Here is a 21,406-nt window from a genome sequence, read left to right as displayed (position 1 = left end):
TTTCTTTTACACGTAGATATTCTTTATTTTTTTTTAATTTCTATTTTACATTGGAGTATAGTTGACTTAATTAAACTTAAAAACTTTTGCACAGCAAAGGAAACCATAAACAAGACGAAAAGACAACCCTCAGAATGGGAGAAAATATTTACAAATGAAACAACAGACAGGATTAGTCTCCAAAATATACAAACAGCTCATGGAGCTCAATATCAAAAAAACCCAAACAATGCAGTTAAAAAATGGGCGGAAGACCTAAATAGACATTTCTCCAAGGAAGACATACAGATGACCAAGAGGCACATGAAAAGATGCTCAACATCACTAATTATTAGAGAAATGCAAATCAAAACTACAATGAGGTACCACCTCATACTGGTCAGAATGGCCATTATCAAAAAATCTAGAAACAATAAATGCTGGAGGGGGTGTGGAGAAAAGGGAACCCTCTTGCACTGTTGGTGGGAATGCAAATTGATACAGCCACTATGGAGAACAGTATGGAGGTTCCTTAAAAAACTAAAAATAGAACTACCATACGACCCAGCAATCCCACTACTGGGCATATACCCTGAGAAAACCATAATTCAAAAAGAGACATGTACCCCAATGTTCACTGCAGCACTATTTACAATAGCCAGGACGTGGAAGCAACCTAAGTGTCCATTGACAGATGAATGGATACAGAAGATGTGGCACATATATACAATGGAATATTACTCAGCCATAAAAAGAAACAAAATTGAGTTATTTGTAGTGAGGTGGGTGGACCTAGAGTCTGTCATACGGAGTGAAGTCAGAAAGAGAAAAACGAATACTGTATGGTAACACATATATATGGAATCTAAAAAAAAAAAAGGTACTGATGAACCTAGTTACAGGGCAGGAATACAAAGGCAGACATAGAAAATGGACTTGACATGGGGTGGGAGGGTGAAGCCGGGGTGAAGTGAGAGTAGCATCGACATATATACACTACCAAATGTAAAACAGATAGCTAGTGGGAAGCAACCGCATAGCACAGGGAGATCAGCTCGGTGCTTTGCGATGACCTAGAGGGGTGGGAGAGGGAGGATGGGATGGAGGCTCAAGAGGGAGGGTATATGGGGACATGTGTATGTATATGGCTGATTTTCTTTGTTGTGCAACAGAAACTAACACAGTATTGTGAAGCAATTATACTCCAATAAAGATCTATTAGATAAAAAAAAAAAGAATCCACCTGCCAATGCAGGGGACATGGGTTTGAGCCCTGGTCCCCACATGCCACAGAGCAACTAAGCCCATGCACCACAACCACTGAGCCGCAACTACTGAGCCTGCGTGCCACAACTACTGAAGCCCGCGCGCCTAGAGCCCGTGCTCTGCAACGAGAAGCCACCACAATGAGAAGCCCACCCACCACAACGAAGAGCAGCTCCTGCTCGGCGCAACTAGAGAAAGCCCGCGCACAGCAACGAAGACCCAATGCAGCCAAAAATAAATACATCTTTAAAAAAAAAAGAAATGAACTAAAAAAATCTACAGGGTGTGCAGCTCCACTAAAAAAATGATCTCAGACATTACTGAGTAATGATGTTTATACAAAGTTATTCTAGGTGACTAACATTGTTTGCTAAGTAAATACTTTAGCAGGTCTCTGGAAACATTAAACCAGACTGTAAAAAACATGCACCACGGTTAAACCAAAGTCTATTTCCTTTTGTTTGATTTTATTAGGTTTTTCAAGGTCTGTCCCAACACCCTAAAACCCACACATTCCGTATCTCCCAGAGGGGAGAGAAAGCAAACAGCAGGAAATTTAGGAGTGGCACAGTCTGACCCCAATCAGCTCGTAGATGCACTACTCAACCTGAGCCTGAGTGAATGGTATGGTCACCAAAGCCCTGAGCAGAGCAGATGCTACAGAAATGTATGTAAAACCAGTGTGCCAGGAAAAGTGGAACTATAAAGCTAATTTGAGCACTTTTTCTTTGTAATTTAGTTTGGTTAAAAGATTTGGAGCATTTATCTATTAGAGGAAACAGTTAAGAGCTTCTGTGCATAGGCAGTCCTTCTTCACTGAATAATTGGAGATGCTACCTGCCTGTGACTTCTTCAGCATCTGATGAACACCCTGATAGATTTGTCAGGGGTGACGTTTGGGAATGCTGCCACCGCAGCAGTTGAACGACAAAGAGGGGTGCATACGTATATATGTATGTGTGCATATGTAGATGTCCATTCCAAATGAAGTCTCCACCATGGCTGGGCAGTCAACAGATGGCCTTGCAGTTGTTCTTAGGTGAACACAAATCTGGTTCAGGAGACAAGCGGTTATCAGAAAAGTGTTAACCGATCACCATCCCTCCCTTTATCTTTCAGGCAGGTGTTAAATAGAGTACATCTGGTTGCCAGGAATCCTACTGCATCTTTCCGTCCTCCAGCATACACGGGAATTTTCTGAATCCAAAGGAATATATAGGCTTCTTGGGCTCTCAACAGTCAGATGCAGAGCAGTTGTTTCCAACTTTCTCCTGCTGCCACACTATTAGAATGAACCACCATCTCCATCAGCCGTGCATCCCACACACATAAAGATTCTCAGACGGGGCCTAAGGTACATCCATCCAATCCAGCCCAAAAGATCATATGCAGAGTGGAGGAGAGGAGCAGGTGAAGTATGAGAAAGCACGTCCCAGGGATCTGCTATGTCTCCCAGCGAACACCCAGCCCCACCTACCAGTTTCCCTCGCACTCCTTTCCTTGTTCGCTTTTCTTCAGGAAAACAAACTGCTCTCTTCCCATAATCTCCTGTTATCTTCATACTGCAAGACTAAACTCTATTTTGGGTCCAAGTCTTCTTACCTCCATCCACTTGTAACAGCTGCTCAGATGTCAGTGGCAAATCATTTGTTTATACTCATACTTGTAAAATCTTTGGGGTTGGTCAGGGCTCCACTGCCACCTATTCCTGTTTCTCATCTTTTGGAATGTTTTTTTTTGTAAAATGCTGCCAGTTATGTCATTGTCACGTCAAGGTAATCATGCAGCCATAACACAAATCCTAACTATAAGGGCAATACATCAAAAAAATTACTAGAGGCCAGCCTGCTGTTCAGATGGGGTCTTGGGCTGACACCACGGTCGAGGGTCAGGTCCAGAAGGTCAAGTCACCACTTCAGTGAGTCGTAGGACTGACTCAGACCACCAAACTCCCAGAGAGCTGATATATCACCCGACTCGTGAGTCTCCAATGCTCATACATGTTATCAAGGTCCTCCTTTTTTAGTTATAAAACTATTTTTATTTTTTAATGTCTTTTTTTTTTTTAGCTGCATTGGGTCTTCGTTGCTGTGCGTGGGCTTTCTCTAGTTGAGTCCCTTGGGGGTTACTCTTTGTTGCAGTGCGCGGGCTTCTCATTGTGGTGGCTTCTCTTGTTGTGGAGCACAGGCTCTAGGCACTCGGGCTTCAGTAGTTGTGGCATGTGGGTTCAGTAGTTGTAGCTCGCGGGCTCTAGAGCGCAGGCTCAGTAATTGGGGTGCACAGGCTTAGTTGCTCCACAGCATGTGGGATCTTCGCAGACCACGGCTCAAACCTGTGTCCCGTGCATTGGCAGGCGGATTCTTAAGTCCTGCACCAGCAGGGAAGTCCCTATTTTTCCTTTTAAAAGAGGGGTTTTATTTGGTGAGCAGGGAATCCCAGCAAAGGAAATTAAGAGGGTCTTGCAAACTATGTCACTTAGGCTGCAAAATGCCTGATGAACTGCACTTAGTCCTTGAAACAGCACCTGTCTTCACAGTAGTCACACTTTTTATCTTCTAGTTTTTCAACTCACTTAGGTAAAATTGCTTAAACAACAAAAATTATTAGTATCTAATTCTCCTCAAGATTCTCTGGGGACCATTATCTTTTGTTTACCACACTGTTCTTAAGAAAGATTACAATAAAATCATTTGACGAAAATACTGTCTGAAGATATGTCGATTCAGGAGGCTGACAGAAGTTAAAGCTTTCTTTCTGAACTTAAATACCTCAGAGAAATAGGTAACTTTTAAAAAATGGGTGAGTAAGTTTCCAAGTATAAAATGGAGACAATTTAATCTTAAAACTCAAACAGAATATTGAAAACATTAATAGAAAAAAGTTCTAAGCATCCTACAGAATGAAAATGCTCAATCTTTTCCTATAGATACTTAAAACTAGTGATCCCACTTTTCATTAATATTTGCTAACATCTATGTAGCTGCCTCTAGATTTAGTTATTTGTTCAGGACCAAAGTGAAGCCAAAGCCACAAAAAATAGAGATTAAACTAAACTGTGAGTAGCTGTTTAAAAAAAAGACTACATACACATAAATAGGATTACACACTTTAATCTGATTGACACGGAGGAAGTAGGGAGGACATGACAGAAATTTAGTTTCAGCTCTGCTTTACACATAACCAAAGGCTCCTTCTCCAAAAAGTAAACCTGAGGTTTCAAAAACCATATTTTATCAGAATACTTCAGGAAAGCATACTATGTGTAATCCAGGAAATACATTATTTGCAGAATAGGAAAATCATCACAGGCAATCAAAGATTACAACAAAAGAAAGCACCAGAGTTTTGAGCAGGTCTAAGGTGAGTATATCTGCAGAAACAATGTAAATGTTCTTGAGTGGCTGCTATGGAAACATGCTAAGGAGGACTGGTCCACATCTTATCGTTTTTTAAAACATGTTTCTTTGGAAAAACGGCAGTAGTGGCTGAGAGTGAAGCCATCCTTTAGACACCCAGCTTATTGGCCTGGGTGAGAACAACTTTGAGAACTGGCATGAAAGCAGAGGTCTCACTGAAGTTGCTGGTGCTGACTATGTGGGTATGGATGGTCAATCCTTCTGAGTAGTTTCGAGTCTCAATGCTCCTTGCGATGTTGTGTAAACCATTGATGATTGTTGGTGAAAGCTGAAGTAAAGGTGGAATTGAGAGAGAGAATTAAATTAAGGAAGAATTTTCCATGAGACCCTCTATAAACATTAAACCCTGATATTTAAGAGGAGCTTGAAATAAACATTATTTTAAAAATGTATAAACTGGTGAGCATTTCTAGAAAGAATCTCGGAACAACCAACACTTAAGTTATAAAATAGAACCATGACAAAATGATTTATGTAAGGAATTATTTACAAATTATACATGTATGATAAGCCAGGTATTTTCTTACAGAAAAGCCAGATTTCCTTCCCCAAGTTGAAATGTTAATGTCTCTCTCCACTTAAGAGCTTTCTTACTATTTTATTTTAGATAACTTAAATATTTTAAATAACTAAATTATTTTAGATAACTGTCTCACACCTTTTAAAAGTTTTCCTATGTACATGAAGGAGTTTCACAATTCTTAATCATGACATCTCGAAGTAGGGGCCCAATTTACTCTAAAACCTTGTGGACAATAGAAACCTTGCACTTCTGGTCCACTGCCATTAGGAGGGCAACAGTCCTCATCATGTACTCAATTTGCCAGTTCTTAACTGCTTTTCATAATCCTGTCATCTCTTAAAATCGTAAGACCTCTATTTTTTTTCCCCCCATGTCATTACTTGGCATACATGTCCATACTTTTCAGAGAAGACTTTATTTTGGATCAGTCCATGGGCCACGCCACTTCCACTGTTATATCAACTTTCTCTGGTTTGGTTCTCAGGAGACAAATGGTTATTTTTAGCTGATGGCATTGATATGGGGAATGGGGAAGAGAAATGCTAAAATGCAAAAATGTGAAAAAGTCCCAATTCTTTTTTTCTCTCCTAGTGCTTTCAATAATGAAACAAAACAATTCTAGAAAGGAATGGAGACGTTGGGAGGGACAAGAGAACAGAACACACAGGGCATTTACTCCTTACTGTCGACCATCTTCATAGTTATACACATTGATCTGCTCAATTTGTGGCTACCTTTGGCTTTGCCTTTGTGTAATAGCTATTCTAAAAGAAAAGGATCAGAGTCTTAGACTATGAAAGAGATTACACATTTGGTCTCTGGAAAACAGAGTATCTGCCCACTCTCTGGTTTCTTAATTCAAGGGACATATAAAAATGAATAGAAGGCCAGTTACCGTAGGACCAGTACAAGCCAGTTTGTATATCTGCTCTTTGTCATAAAAAAGGTTAAAAATTCTCTCTCCCTCTTAATCTCTCTCTCTCTCTCTCTCTCTCTCTCACACACACACACACACACACACACACACACACACACACACTGCCCTATCCCCCTTTCCCCGGTGACTGAAATGTAAGATTTAGACAGAGAAAAGCCCATTCTATGAACTGCCATGATCATTTTGCCCCCAAGCATACTATATATTACATGCAAGTGCTGATGAGACACTTATTTTACTAGCAACCAGGAATAAATGATTATCATAAATCCTTCTTTTCCCCACAAACTTACTGTCTGTTCCCTAAGTTTATCATACAGAAACTCCAAACGTTTGCTGGCATCATCTAGCTTCCTCTTGGTTTGCTGCAGGAGAGAAAAAACAGGTATGTTATGTATGAACAGTAACTTTTATCCCAAGAACTTGCCTTACATCATTTCACTAAACCTTACAGTCATGATGTTGGACAGCTTCATTTTGTAAAGAAATGGAGATAGCTAGGACCGAGGAACCTGAACAGATTATTAGAACAGAGATCAGTATCTATTAAGGCAGGGAGGGCAAGAAAGTGAGAGCCTTCCTCCTAGGGTGCAAAGTGGAGCACTGGCTGATTTCACGGGGACTGCGGCTCACGTGAGGTGAGTGAGAGCGCATCTACTCTGTGTGCACAGGCAACATGAAGGGCCACCTGGATGCAGCAAGGGGTCAGTGTACTACAGAAAGGAAGGTCTAACAGTTACTGTAAATTAAATAAAATGAACATTATGGGCGCTAGAAGGCAAACATACAGGTGAACTGTGGAATCTCAAAGTACTACTTATACACTCAGTCACATTTGGTACATTTAATCCTGTCTTATTCTGGGCCTTTAAAACACCAAAAAAAGGAGAAAATTATCTTTTGGTGGCTTAAGATTATTAAGAGGGAAGTGTTAAAATGAGTTCTTAAATTAAGGAGTCCTCCTACCCTCATCCTAGTACTGTAAGTATAGTGAGAGAAAACTATCCTAAAAGTAAAGGTTTAAAATTATACTGTGATTAACTTCATATCTACATTATGCAACAGCCTTAAAAGTGACACTGCTTTTCAATATTTACTGAGTGACTACCACGCGCCATGCTGGGACAGTGTTGTGTCTCATGGATCTCATATTCTATTGGGTGGGGAAAGGATACTAAATAAACAATATATTGTATGTCAGATGGTGGTGAGTGCCATGAAGAAAAGTTAACAGGGTAAGGGGGTCAGCAGTGTTGGCAGTATGACGTGGTAAAAAAGTCCTGACGGCTAATGGGACATCTGAGCAGACACCAGGAACAAGTGAGCAAGAGCTATGCAGCTCTGTGGGGAAAAGTTCCAGGCAGAAGGAGCCACAGGTACAAAGTCTCTGATGCTGACACGTGCTTGGTATGTCTGAGGAGGGAATGTCAGTGTGTCAGAAGAGGGGTGCGGAAGAGGTGACGCCATCGAGGATAACCTTACAAACTAAGCTGTGCTGCACAATTACGTTGTGCTGTTTGGACATAACTGAAGTGGAAATAAGAATAAAGCCATACTATAAAAATGATGTCAAGTATTGATTAAGATGGACTTCTGTGGAGGGTTCAAAGTTAATCCCACGTAGCTACCATCAGGAGTCCTGGGCGGTATTTGAACTTCCTCCCCAACTAGTGACAGGAACAGTTTGTTTTTCTCTTCTGCCCAGAGGTCCTGGGTAACCAGAAGGAAGGTGATATGGTGACCTAGAGGAGGTGAAGCTCAGCAAAAATTTATTAAGCTAGGCCATGTACGAGGTGTCCTCCCAACCTCTATTTACATTAACTCATGCCTGAAGGAAGACTGGAGCTTTCCCACATTTTTATTAGGATTCCTCCATTTTGTATGATGAGGACCTGTCTGCCTAGGAGACACCGTACACTTACCTGTTTAACAGCCTCACCTGTTCTCTGTTCCTAGCTTCGTATTCCCATCGCTCCCAGAATGCCAGGCGCTAAGGTTTATGTTAACTTTCCCCTGCCTCTGCTTTCCTGACACTTTCAGTGCAGAGAATTGCTTTCCAAAAGACTGGCAGAAGGCTGCACATATTAATACTCAGTGTTTGATGAAACAACAAATTCCAGAAGCTGTTTTTCAAGCAGACAACCGGCCAGTGACTAAATAAACATATTCAATGTTTGTTGGCAGAAAGTGAAATTTCATCTAAAACAAAACTGGCTTTGTGGAATTTTTGTTGTTGCCAATACAGTCATCCTCTAATAAACTGAGTAAAATCAGTTACTTTGACTATGAATATGACTCCAATATCTAAAGCACTGAACTATTTTTAAGGTCTTAGCAAAGTTAAAGATTGTCTATCTACTTTTAAAAGCTTTGATGTAAGCTCTGAGTTTCACCATTCTGTTGTATTTTTGTGCTATGCATAAGGTTTGCCGATGAGACTCAGTGCAGCATAGTGGTGGAAAGCATGAATTCTGGAGCCAGACTAGGTTCGAATGCTGGCTCTGCCTTAATTATTACCTAACTGCTTTTTGCCTTAATTTCCTCCTCTGTAAATAAATATGACAAACCTACCTACCATGAGGTTGTTTTAAAGATTAAAGTTATATGTACAAAGCAGTTGAATGTGTTTTTATATGTACAGCAAACTATATATAAGTGCTAGCTTTACTACTTTTGCATAAACTTTCAAAATACATCTTGTAAGACTTTAAGCAATCATTATAGAAGCGCTCCATAAGGGATTCTTTTAATTAAGCAAAATAAAAAATACATACAGGATCTGTGGCTGAAGAGAGGCAGCGCTGAATAAGATCCTCAAATGTGGTCTTTAGAATGAGGTGTTCATCTGGAATAGGTTTCTTGGTAATTTTTTCTGTTGGCAAAGACTGCACATGCTGGAATAAATAATACCATAAAATGACTAGAAATGACCAGAAGTTACCTATACACAAAGCCCTGAATCTGTGATAAAGAGAAACCAACGACCTTGTAGGTAGGCTATTCAAAATCAAATGAAAAATTAACATGTGAAAGCACTTGGGGTAAGCAAACATAAAAATCAGATATTCAGTAGAAGATACAGGTACTCTTTCTACAGCTTCTATTTTCAAAAATAGGATGGATATAAAGTATTTGATTAATTATGGAACATACATTGATCACTATTTCATATAACTGATGGGAAGGAGACCTGTGCCAGTAGCAAATGAAAAGAACAAGGCATTTACAAAGTTGGCTGGTTGGAGTGGCTGCTTGCTTTGCTTGTTGGCTCATTTTTGTTTATCCTGACGTTCTTCTATTGTTTGGTTTACTCTTGGAGGGTGTTAGCTGGGCTATTATCAAACTGCAAGATTACACCAAAGGTGAGGATAGAAGAGACCATGATCTTACTGAATGTACAGATGGGAAAACAAAGAAGGAATGTGTAAGTGTTTAAAGTTTTGACTGATTAGTTCATTCATAGAAAACATTAGGCAATTATGTATTAGGCATTGGCTAGGTATTGGTGAGCCAATACGGAAATGATCTCATCCCTCAGGGAGTTTACAGGCTGATGGAAGAGAAAGTTTTAAAATGTCATAAATGTATGTAAAATAGCAACTGTGATTAAGTTAACATCACTGGAACCAACAGACAACATAATTGGGATTTAACTGAGGGGAAGGCTCTTTAAGGAAGTTATATCAGAAGGGTAAGTAGGAGTTAACCAGTTAAATGGGGGAGGAAATGCATTCCAGACAGAAGAACGTGTACACAGGCAGGATCATGATACAAGGGACTGAAAGGGGGTCACTGTAGCTGGAGCAGAGAGAGCGAGCAAGGAGGAGTGTGAGCTGAGCGATTCCAGACAATGTGAAATACTCTGGTCTTTATCCTGAGAACAATGGGAAGCTGTAACATTTTAAGCAATGAGGAGATAAGACCAGATAAGAGATGGGTCAAAGTAGTTGCTGGCAGACCAACTAGAGGCTCCTGCACTGCTTAAGACTGGAGACAAAGGTAGCCTGGACTAGACTGGAAATGTAGAGAAGGGATTTGAGAGAGATTTTAAAGTAATATCAACAAGACTCGGGGATAGCTCTGAAAAACAGGTTACAGGAAAAAGAATATAAAGATGATGCCCAGGTTTTTGGCTGGATTAAATAGGAAGGATTATGGTGCCATTAGCTGAAACAGGACACACCAAAAGACGACTAGGTTTGGGAGGAAGGCGATGAGTTAGATTCTGGATATGTTAAGTGTGAGGTGCCCCAGAGACATCCAAGTGGAGAGGAAGCTGGACACTAGGGCCTGGGTGAACACACGCATCCGTGCAGCTGTCCCTTTCAGCGGTAACTGGGGTTCTGGTCCAGATGAGCACAGCATGAGCACCCAGCTCTAAACAAAAGTGAATGGCTTCACAAACACCACAGACGTGTAATTATAAAAAATTAACAGTGCATCTTTATAATTTTATATATTCTCGTGGAAAGAAGAAGGTCCTCCCATCTCCATCAAAACACTTGTTTTTATAATGCAACTGTTAATGTTTAGAAGTTCCTTAGGCAGAAATCTCTTAACAGCAAAACATACTCTTGTGGTAGAGATATATCTTTACAAATTTGACTTCAGAGAGTCAAAGACAATAACAGACAGAAGAGCTAGTTTTATACTTGGGCAGGAATTTATTTCATCTTATTTTGAACTGTGACCCAACCTCTTTACTTTTCATGAATAGATCAAAATGTTTCTCTTTGTATGTCTAAGTCAGTTATATGGAAATATGATAGATTTTTCATCATCTAGAGCCCTGCCAACTAGCTGTTTGTATGTGAAAAGCAAGCACAAATCTATATCTCCATCTAAAGATATGGCTATATTATTAGCTCTTACACATACACAAGAAAATATATAACTCATTACATTTTTATTTTCTATTCTAAAGGAAAAAACCTTTGGAAACAGCTTCTGCTTAGCAACCTTGGATGCAAATATGGATTCAACTGATCTTACATTGTGGCTACTGATTAGATCAAATGAAATACTGTAATTGCCAAGTTACTGTTAACATATACTAGTAAATACATAAGCTCCTTCTAGAAAGTTTGTATATGGCCTTGTCATTGAAAAATAATATACATACATGAACAATCTTAAAAAAAAGTTATTATTTTTAAGTTGTCTAAATTGAAATCAAATTGAGATAATAATAAAGGTATAACCATAAAAGTTAAAACGTTAAGAAAACATACTGAAATAGAGCCATCTCCCACTTCCACAGATTTACTGTTACCTGCATGGTATTTCCAATAGGAGCCCCAGGGGCACCTTCAATATTGGGCTTTGAAAAAGGGGGAGGCATACCTGGTTGACTGAGGGGTTGCTGTATGCCGTGGAAGGGCTGGCCACCTGGAAGGTGTGGCTGCGGGAAGGAAGCTTGGCTTGATAGTGGTCCTGGAGCTGAAGGCTGTTGCTGCAGCATCTGTGACTGGGGGTCACTCAAGGGGTTCATGATTGGTGATGTGATGGGAACAGGAGGCGTAAAGTTCTCAGGCATCTTTTAAAGAAATAAAAGGCACGAAGAGTAAGGAAAAAAAGGGTATGATGACAACATTTCCTCAGCTTTAAATAAAGGAGTTAGCCATTTGTAGCAACATGGATGGACCTAGAGATTATCACACTAAGTGAAGTAAGTCAGAAAGAGAAAAACAAATACCATATGGTATCCCTTATATGTGGAATCTAAAATATGACACAGATGAACCTATCTATGAAACAGAAACAGAATCAGGGACATAGAGAACAGACTGGTGGTTGCCAAGGGGGTTGGGGGAGAGTTGGAATGGGAGGGTGGGGTTAGCAGATGTAAGCTTTTATGTATAGAATGGATAAACAACAAGGTCCTACTGTACAGCACAGAGAACTATATTCTATACCCTATGATAAACCATAATGGAAAAGAACATATTTAAAAAAGAATGTATATATACATACATGTATAACTGAATCACTTTGCTGTACAGCAGTAATTAACACAACACTGTAAATCAACTATACTTCAATAAAAAATTTTTTTAAAATAAATAAGGGAGTTAGACTATTCCATGGTTAAAAATAATTTTTTTAATAACAGTAGAATACTTTTTAAAATGAAATTTTATGCAGAATTCTAGAGAAAAACATAAAACTAAAGCTAATCTGGCTAAGAGGGCTGTGAGCTCAAACCTGGACCTTTGTTTCCCCTTTACCTTCCACACTTATCCCATAATGGGCCAAAACCATGGTGTTTTTGAAAGAGGATGTCAAAGTCTGGAGAATTATATCTAGCCATACTGGGATCAGATATGCCAAATATGTGTTTGTGTGTGTTATGTGATCAGATGTAATACCTTTTTCCTAGATCATTAAGTGATACCTACTTAGTGATCAATCACACTCAAAGTAGTAGATTAAATTTCTGATTATCATTGACCTAATTTTGGGGGGTGGGGTTTGCTCATTTAGTATCTCCCAAATTTATATTCTGGCCTCTCATTACTATACTTGGGGGACAGAAATCACTAGGAGTAAAAAAAAAAAAAAAAAAAAGGCTTGGGGTAAAAGAAGGAAAGAAGAATCTTAAGTTATGCTCTAACAGCTCTCAACAGTTATTAACATCTAAATGATGCTCAGCTACAAGGCTATTTCTTTTCATATTATATGTGCTAGACAAAAATAGTCCAAACTATAATTACAAATTCATGATTACTGTTAGAACCCAAAACCAAAGTAACTCCTAAAAAAAAACCATTTGAGAAGCATGAAATTTTGTTTCCTACTCTTTGAAAAAGATCTGCTGGGAATTTACATCTTGTTTTTTAAAAAGGGTTTAATTCATACCACCATACTATTTTGTACTTTCCTTCCTTCCCCCTTCATGGATTAGAAGATGTAAGTTGAAATACACATATTAAGTATATCAGTCAGTCAGCTTTGCCTTTAAAGGAACAGTGAAGTGTGGTGTGCTTCAGGTGGCTACATGATTGACAGGACACCTGTACGCAACTGAATAGACATCTTTTTCTAGTACCTTCTTCTTCTTGGGTACTCTGTTCAAAGCTGGAGGATCATTCCAACCATTCTGAGAACCTGTAACAGATAATAGAGGGCATTTTCCTTTAGAATCCTGAAAAGAAGAAAACTAAATTGTATCCATCATATAATATCTTCAAATTTTACTTTCACCCTGAGATAACTGTCACAGAAGTTTTACCAGCTGAGCTGCTGGGATCACTATGTAGCCCTGGACTCTCAAACTCATTACCTCTAATAATCACAGGGCCTTGGCTTAGAAAGCAGCATATCTTGACATTATTTCCTTTTAAAGTGAAAGAGTTGTACTAAATTTAAGGATAGTGAAGTTTTTATGTCTATATTGGTATACAACCTTCAAACAATTCTCTCCTAAGAAAGAAAAAATAAATCACCTGAGTCTGCTAAAAAAAAAAAGGCTTCTGATATATTCAACACACAAAAAACGATTAAAAGTGGCAATCTCCTATTTCCCCAGAGAGCAATTCAGCATACCCAAATCATCCACATGGTAGAAACACTGTTAAAAAAACAGAGCCCAACTACCCAACACCAGTATGTTTTATCACCTTTGCATTAAGAACAACCTATAAAGTAGATAAAGGCATTCAAATATCTGTGGTAAGATTTTTTTTTTTTAATACCCCCCCCCCCAAAAAAAATTTCCAGGCTGGCAGCAAATATAAAATTAAACTACTGTCACCTTTAGGAAATTTCCTCCCCCCTCAAATCTCCCAAAACCTGTCATCTCAAAGTGAGAAATGAATATGCGTAGCAGAACTCATTAAGGTACTTAATGCCTGTATCTTTAAAAAAAATTTTTTTAAAACATCTTTATTGAATGCCTGTATCTTTAAAGAAAAAAGGAATAAAACATGCCAGAGATAAGATAATTACTAAATCAAAATATAATCATTTTACATCTTATTAAGTTTTGTGTATGTGTATATGTAAAAGCAAAAAATTCTTCTTCTTTCAATAAACATTCTTTCAGTATTTTACTTTTGCTTGTTTTATTGATATCTACGATATTAAATCACAACAAAATTGCTTAGCAAACCAAAGAACATAATGTCATAGAAATTTTTTAAAAACAAGATCTTCTCCTAACCAGCACGCACTCATTTGCCTTGATTTTAAAAGTAGAATTAATTTTCTACAAGGTGACTAGGAGACAGAACGCCAAATGAGCCTCAAAACATTCAAGAGCTAATCACAAAATATTAAACCACATGCTGCTATTTGCTTAACAAATTCTTAAAGTTCTCATTATACACAGACTAATCATTCAAATCTCTCCCATCACCTTCTAATCTTTCTTATATCTAAGACAATCTTGGTATAGCCTTGTCTTTCAGTCTATATAAAATAGACAACTTTTATGATTCAAGATCATTTGTGTCACTATGTTAATTCAGTCAGTTCTAAGATTTGATTCAATTAAGAACTGATCAGATTTAGGGTATTATCGGCTTTCAAGTTCACATGCATAATTGTGAATATCCATTCATTAATTATAGTCAGTGATTCAAAGATTTCCAAAGATATATTTTGTAACTAATTCACCTTCCAACATAGATGCCTGGTCTTGCATAGACTGATTTTCTGTAGACAAATGTAAAAGTCACTTAAACAGTATTATCATCAAAGATATTCTAAACTCTACTCATTTTTTTTTGAATTTTTGAATTTAATTTTATTTTTTTATACAGCAGGTTCTTATTAGCTATCCATTTTATACATATTAGTGTATACATGTCAATCCCAATCTCCCAGTTCATCACACCACCCCCCCCCCACCACTTTCCCCCCTTGGTGTCCATACGTTTGTTCTCTACATCTGTGTCTCTATTTCTGCCCTGCAAACTGTAAACTCTACTCATTTTATAATTGTTTCTCCTCCCTCCATCAACCCCAAGAAAGAACAAACTAATTTTATAAGAGAATAAAACTTACTTTTTACTCAAGTCACGTGAAATGGCTTCTATCTAATTAAGAAAGTAATCAGTTTGTGGGCAAAGCTAATTCATTTATGAGAGCACTTCCTAACATATTATAACTGTGTCCATTTTAGTATTTTTTAAAGCTGTGAATCCAAATCAGTTGAAGATCTTGCAAAAATGCAGATTCTAATTCACTAGGTATAGCGTAGGGCCTGAGATTCTATTGCTTCAGCCAGCTCCCAGGTAATGCCAATGCTGCTGGTCCAAATCCTCTTTAAGTAGTAGGGTTTTAAAGAGAAATGGGAGGATTTCTGCATTGTCGTGCAGACTTCAACACTACATTGTTAAAGATAATAAGCATGTTAGACGATCTTAACAAGGAGGTGCTACTTTACTGTTGGATTTGGGAGGCCCCAAGGATCTGCATTCTGGAGGAACTGTAATTTCTGGGGTCACACCATGAATATGAGCATAAATGGGAACAGGCCCAGTAAATATGTAACCATCTCATATGGTCTTTTCTATAAGAATATACAGATTTGCAGACTGTTTAGCACAAATCTTCCAGAAATCACTACTTCTCTTAAAAGAACTGAAGTTTCTGGCAGTGGACAAGAGGAAAGAAGGCTGAGAACTAATACAGCAATTCCAAAATTGTCGGATATTCAGGATTGGTCCAGGCCCAGTCTCCAATCAAAAGCATGCAGTGTAGATACATCATATGTACATACAACTTACGGGAATTCAACTTACGGGATACATCATACGCACATACAACTTACGGGAATCCCGTAAGTATGTGGGAGTTATGATAGTTGAACTTGGGGAGAGAGGACTCGAGAGTATATAGCATTGACTAGTGAGTTCAATTCAGTTTGAGCTCTACTCAAGAAGCACATGCCCCAGAGAAACTGTGAGGTGGGAGAACTAATCCCCCAGTTTGAAATTTCTCTGGATGGAGCTAAGGATAGATGTTTCTCATGCAATATGGCTTCTGACCACAAGCAACTTCTTCGTGAGGGCTTAACTGAAGAAAGGGGTGATCACGGATAACTGACTCTTAAGTGATTTCTTATTTTTGTCTTAAATGATGACTGTACAATTTAACTTCCCATGCAAGATATGACCTCATAGGACTACAGTTAATAAATCCCTGGGAGTCACTGTGTGTGTGTTATGACAGAGGACAGACCTGACTTGAAACTACTGATGTACTCTCTAGCACCAGACTTCAGCTTCTGGGCTGAGGGGGACAATATACAGTCCATCCCCAGGTTCTACATCTGCAGATTCAACCAACTGAGGATCAAAAACATTCAGGAAGGAAAAAAATCCAAAGAGTTCCCAAAAGCAAAACTTGAATTTGCTGCAAGTATTTACACAGCATTTACATTGTATTGGGTATTATTAGCAATCTAGACATAAAAGTATATGTGCGTAGGTTATATGCAAATAACGACACCACATTATATAAAGGACTTGAGCATCCTTGGATTTTGGCATTGGGGCGGGGCGGGGGGGAGTCGACGGTGTGAAAAACCTAAAAGTACTGGAGGTACCCTGGCCTTGATCGTTTTTTTCAGGGAGCAGTCTCAACAACATGCCTCCTCTCTAGCCCCATGAAACGTGGGAGCAGAAGGTGAGACCAGTTTTTCCTCTAACCTCTCGTGGCAGTGATCTTAGCCTTGAATATTAAAGCCTGAGTGGGTATCCTGATTTCACCAACTATCAGCAGCACAAAAAAGTATGTGGAACAATTTCATATAACCCTTTGGTAGAATGACACCAAAGTTATAATGAAATCAAATTAAATTGAAAGTTATGAGTAAAACTGAATGAAATAAGAAACAAAAAGATTTTCAACAGGAACATATAGCCAGTTGGCTATCCCTCATAACTTGAGGGTGGGCTGCCTGTTGAATTGAAAATAACGATTGTACAATAATCAAAGTTCCCACCAAAATATATGCCTAACTGGCCCCTCCTAACCTCAAACCATGCAATATATTTAGCAATATGTTTTATTTCAGCCCAGAAAATCCTTGTTCAAATCTCTGATCAATTTAACAGTTTTATCTTAGCTATGATTCTAACCCCTCAATACTTTTGCTTTTATATCTTTAAATTGTTTAAATATGACTTTTTCAAAACACAATTAGGGCTTCCCTGGTGGCACAGTGGTTGAGAATCTGCCTGCCAATGCAGGGGACACGGGTTCGAGCCCTGGTCTGGGAGGATCCCACATGCCGCGGAGCAACTAGGCCCGTGAGCCACAATTGCTGAGCCTGCGCGTCTGGAGCCTGTGCTCCGCAACAAGAGAGGCCGCGATGGTGAGAGGCCTGCGCACCGCGATGAAGAGTGGCCCCCACTTGCCGCAACTAGAGAAAGCCCTCGCACAGAAACGAAGACCCAACACAGCCATAAAAAAAAAAAAAAAAAAATTAAATTAACCTCTACTTTATGGAGACACACTTTAATAGCAACACTAGGTAAAGCAAACTAAATGAAGAACATGAATATCTACAGGATACAGTATTATGGGGGTTCATTATGGATTTGCAAAATGATACTCTTGGTCAATATGTTAAAAAAAAGATAGCACAGTCTAATCTTGGACATAATTCTCTCATAAAACTCGTAAGGGAAGATAATCTTTTTTACCTTTTCAAAAAACCTTAAAAATGGGCATAAATCTCTTTCTTACTCTCTTTTTAAACATGACAATGACTTTAAAGAACATTGAAAAATGGTTCATGGTGTAATATTAAGGAAAGTAGTAAGATGTAAATTATGAATGTATGTGGGAGTTATGATCTCAATTCTTTAAAAATGCATGCATACAATAAGATACTATTATCTTCACACCCATTAGAATGGCAAGAATTAAAAACAAAAAAACAGAAAACAACAAGTGTTGGTGCGGATGTGGAGAAATTGGACCCTTACGCATGGTTGGTGAAAATGTAAAATAGTGCCACCACCTCAAAAAATTAAGCACTGAATTACTATTTGATCCAGTAATTCCATTTCTGGGTATATACCCAAAAGAACTGAAACCAGGGACTTGAACAGATATTTGTATACTCACGTTCATAGCAGCATTATTCACGACAGCCAAAATGTCCATGTGTAGGTTAGTGGATAAACAAAATGTGGTATATACATAGAGTGGAATATCACTCAGCTTTAAAAACGAAATTCTGATTACATGCTATAATATGGATGAATCTTAAAGACAGTGAAACAGCCAGTTACAAGAAGAAAAAACTGTATGACTACTTATATGAGGTACCTAGAATATATACATAGAGACAAAGTAGAACGGTGGTTACCAGGGGCTGGGGAAAACGGGGAGTTTTTAATGGCTACATAATTTCAGTATGGGATGACAAAAAAGTTCTGTAGTTAGTGGTGATGACTGTACAATAATGTAAATGCACTTGATGTCACTTAAAAATGATTAAAATGGTAAATTTTATGTTATGTATATTCTACATTAAAAGAACTTTAATATATGCATACATACATATATGTGTGCATATATGCGTACAAAGGGAATAAATACACCTAAATTATTAGTGGTTATATATGGGTGGCAGAATTACAGATAATTTTAATTTTATTCTCTATACTATTTGAGGTCTTTCAAAATCCTACAGTAAAAAATTAATAAAAATCAAGGGAAAATTAACTTAAAAACTGAATATGGCATGTCACTGGATTCTGGAGACCCTTATCCACCTTAGTGTAGGGATTAGTCCTCCACATGGTCTTTAGGGAAGGAAGAGAGAAGCTCTTGGTCTCACATACAGAAGTGGAGTTGCTACCCTCCTTACCTGAATCTCAACTTCTCAAGGGGAACCTTCTCAAGGTGTTCTTGCATAATGGTAGGATGTAGGCACTGGCTAAGATACTTTCAGTGGATTCACAGAAAAATATTAGTGCCAATGGTACGGAGACTTTTGGCTAAAAGATAATTTGAGACAGAGAGTACAGAGCATCCTTGTTAATCATATACCTCCCCCTTCCCCGTTAGCCTCGCATGTCACATTTTTTAAAAGGCACCACAAAATTAAAAATTTAAATTTAGAGAGAATGAATCCTTAAGGTCATTTTCCAATGACACGAGATAAAACAGATTTATCCAAAGAAAAATAAAGAAGGCTATCATGCTCCTTTCCTTTGTTTAAAGGGTTAAAAACCAGGTACTTAAAATTTGACTACGGAATGTTTATGAAAATTTAAAAAAATTTTTTTTCAGCACACTGTTTCACGAAAATATTCAATATTATGCCCCTTCAAGACTCTTCTATGTGAAGGAGCACAAGACTATATATATATATATATACATATATATATACCCAAATTAAATTTTCCATTTTTTAATACTGTTTACTCAAAAACAGCTTCATGAGAGCTTGACATTTTATCAGAAAATTTTTCTAAGTAAACTTCTTGGGCCTTCACATTTGAAAGTGCTCTCCCTTAGTAACAAGTATACATTAAACCAGGGACAAAAAAAAAGGTGGGGGGGTACAAGCAGTATCTTACTTATCCTGGACAGTAAAGCTAGGAAAACTTCCTGCTTTTTGTGCTGCCACCACTGAAACATGTTGCACTATACTAACTTAGGCTGTTAGCACTTTATACCTTGACCTTGGAGACAGCCTGTTTTCCTTGCCTCTGATTCTGCCATGCTGCCCACAATCTGTTTTGCAGAACCACCTCCAGGTTAACCTCCCTAAAGTACCACTTTGACCATGCCTCTCAGTAGTTCAAACTCCTCCACTAGAAATGTTCTTCTTACTGTATGAAGTATAAATTTCTTGCCCTGACATTTAATGTCTTCCAAAAGTTGGCCCAAATACAAATTTTATGTTCCAACTTACAACAAAGCTATGTGCTGTTCACTAGAAATAGAAATGTACTGTACTTTTCTGCCTTCCTACCTGTGCCTAGAATAATTCTGATTATAGACTGAGCAGGTTCTCATTAAGAATTTACTGAATGAATGTTTTGATGATTGCAACATGAGTTTCTCTGAGCAGTGCACACATAATTTTGTGGTTCACTAATAGTTACAGGGCTTGAAAATCCTAGTGTCTATCAAGAAGAATCCACCGGACAAGTGGAATTTCCAAGTCCCGTAGAAAACCATGATATAATAATCTAAGACATATTAGAACAAAGATAAAACTTTTAGTCACAGTTATCTGTATAACCTAAGCAAACTTTTTAGGAAATCAAAAAATAAAATAAGGTAAAGCTCTAACTGTTACTTAAAATACAGGGACTACTAACATGCAAGAGGTAACAAAGCAGCTAGCTTAGTGCATGCTGAGTATTGCAAAATGTATGGCTTCATCTTCCTATTAGTTACTCTGCTTCTCAGCCAGGTTAGAACATTGTTACTTTGTACACAAGCAAAGACTTTAGTATAAGGCCAAATGCCCTTTAGCTTAAGGAGGAAAAAAATACCCATGCAAATATTTAACTTAGATGATGAAGCAACAAATGCTTAAAATAGTGATGCTAAATGTTTCTGTAATTCCAACACTGATAGCTATTTCTACTGCTTTCATCAGGACTAGACTATCTGGTAAAGAAGAATGAACATGGGCTCTGAAGACTGAGAGACCTGGGTATCTCAGTTGTATCTCAACTTAGAGACTATCACCGTGCAATCATGAAAACATTGTACATAACCCTAGGAAGCTCAAGCATCCTCATGGCAATTTTTGAAAAAATAATTATTCCTATTTCTCATGGTTATGAGAAATGAGAAAATATACAGCAGTGCTGGTACATGTCCAATGTATGTTCAATAAATGATAATTCACTTTCCTACTTCCCTGCACCAGTTTCCTATGTGGGGATTTACTTGAATCCATCTTTCACTCAAGCTATTACCCAACTATTCAGAATATATACTGTTTTCGCTCATCCAGGTTTTAAAAGTTAATTTTTTGAACTCTACAATTGAATGAACACTCCTCTCTAAATATCAACCTATTGAAATATCTGTATTGAAAATGATACAAATTTTATTTGTGCAGTAAAGGCTGATACATATTGTGTGTATGATTTTTGGTACTTTGGACTTTAATATTATATATCAAAGAAGAGAGGAGATATGTGTATAATTCTGGATCCATAAGACTTCCAAGAAAAAAAACACTTCCTCAATAAATCCTATTATATGACCAGTGTTTTCAGTTATTAAAGCTACTGCTTAGCAGATAAAAAGAGAAGAACATATACTGGACTTCCAGGAACAACTTCAGTATTAGAA

At 38.0% G+C, this 21,406-nt stretch overlaps 1 protein-coding gene across 1 annotated transcript in view; it reads right to left on the bottom strand.

The window, feature by feature from the left end:
- Window positions 1-4,339: 4,339 nt before the first annotated feature.
- LOC137763461 (protein transport protein Sec31A-like) overlaps window positions 4,340-21,406 on the bottom strand; it is a 38,559-nt gene continuing 21,492 nt past the window's right edge. Inside the window, exons 10-15 of the mRNA XM_068541972.1 lie at window positions 14,738-14,776; window positions 13,170-13,228; window positions 11,394-11,657; window positions 8,896-9,015; window positions 6,415-6,486; window positions 4,340-4,929 (exon numbers count right to left, since the gene is read on the bottom strand). Of these exons, the coding sequence (XP_068398073.1) occupies window positions 4,750-4,929; window positions 6,415-6,486; window positions 8,896-9,015; window positions 11,394-11,657; window positions 13,170-13,228; window positions 14,738-14,776 (734 nt within the window). The 3' untranslated portion in view covers window positions 4,340-4,749. The remainder of the gene's footprint in view (window positions 4,930-6,414; window positions 6,487-8,895; window positions 9,016-11,393; window positions 11,658-13,169; window positions 13,229-14,737; window positions 14,777-21,406) is intronic.

This window comes from Eschrichtius robustus, chromosome 4 (assembly GCF_028021215.1).
Source record: "Eschrichtius robustus isolate mEscRob2 chromosome 4, mEscRob2.pri, whole genome shotgun sequence".
NCBI classification, from domain to species: Eukaryota; Metazoa; Chordata; class Mammalia; order Artiodactyla; family Eschrichtiidae; genus Eschrichtius; species Eschrichtius robustus.
The sequence above is the reverse complement of the archived record's forward strand: the minus strand, read 5'-3'. Positions and strand labels throughout refer to the sequence as shown.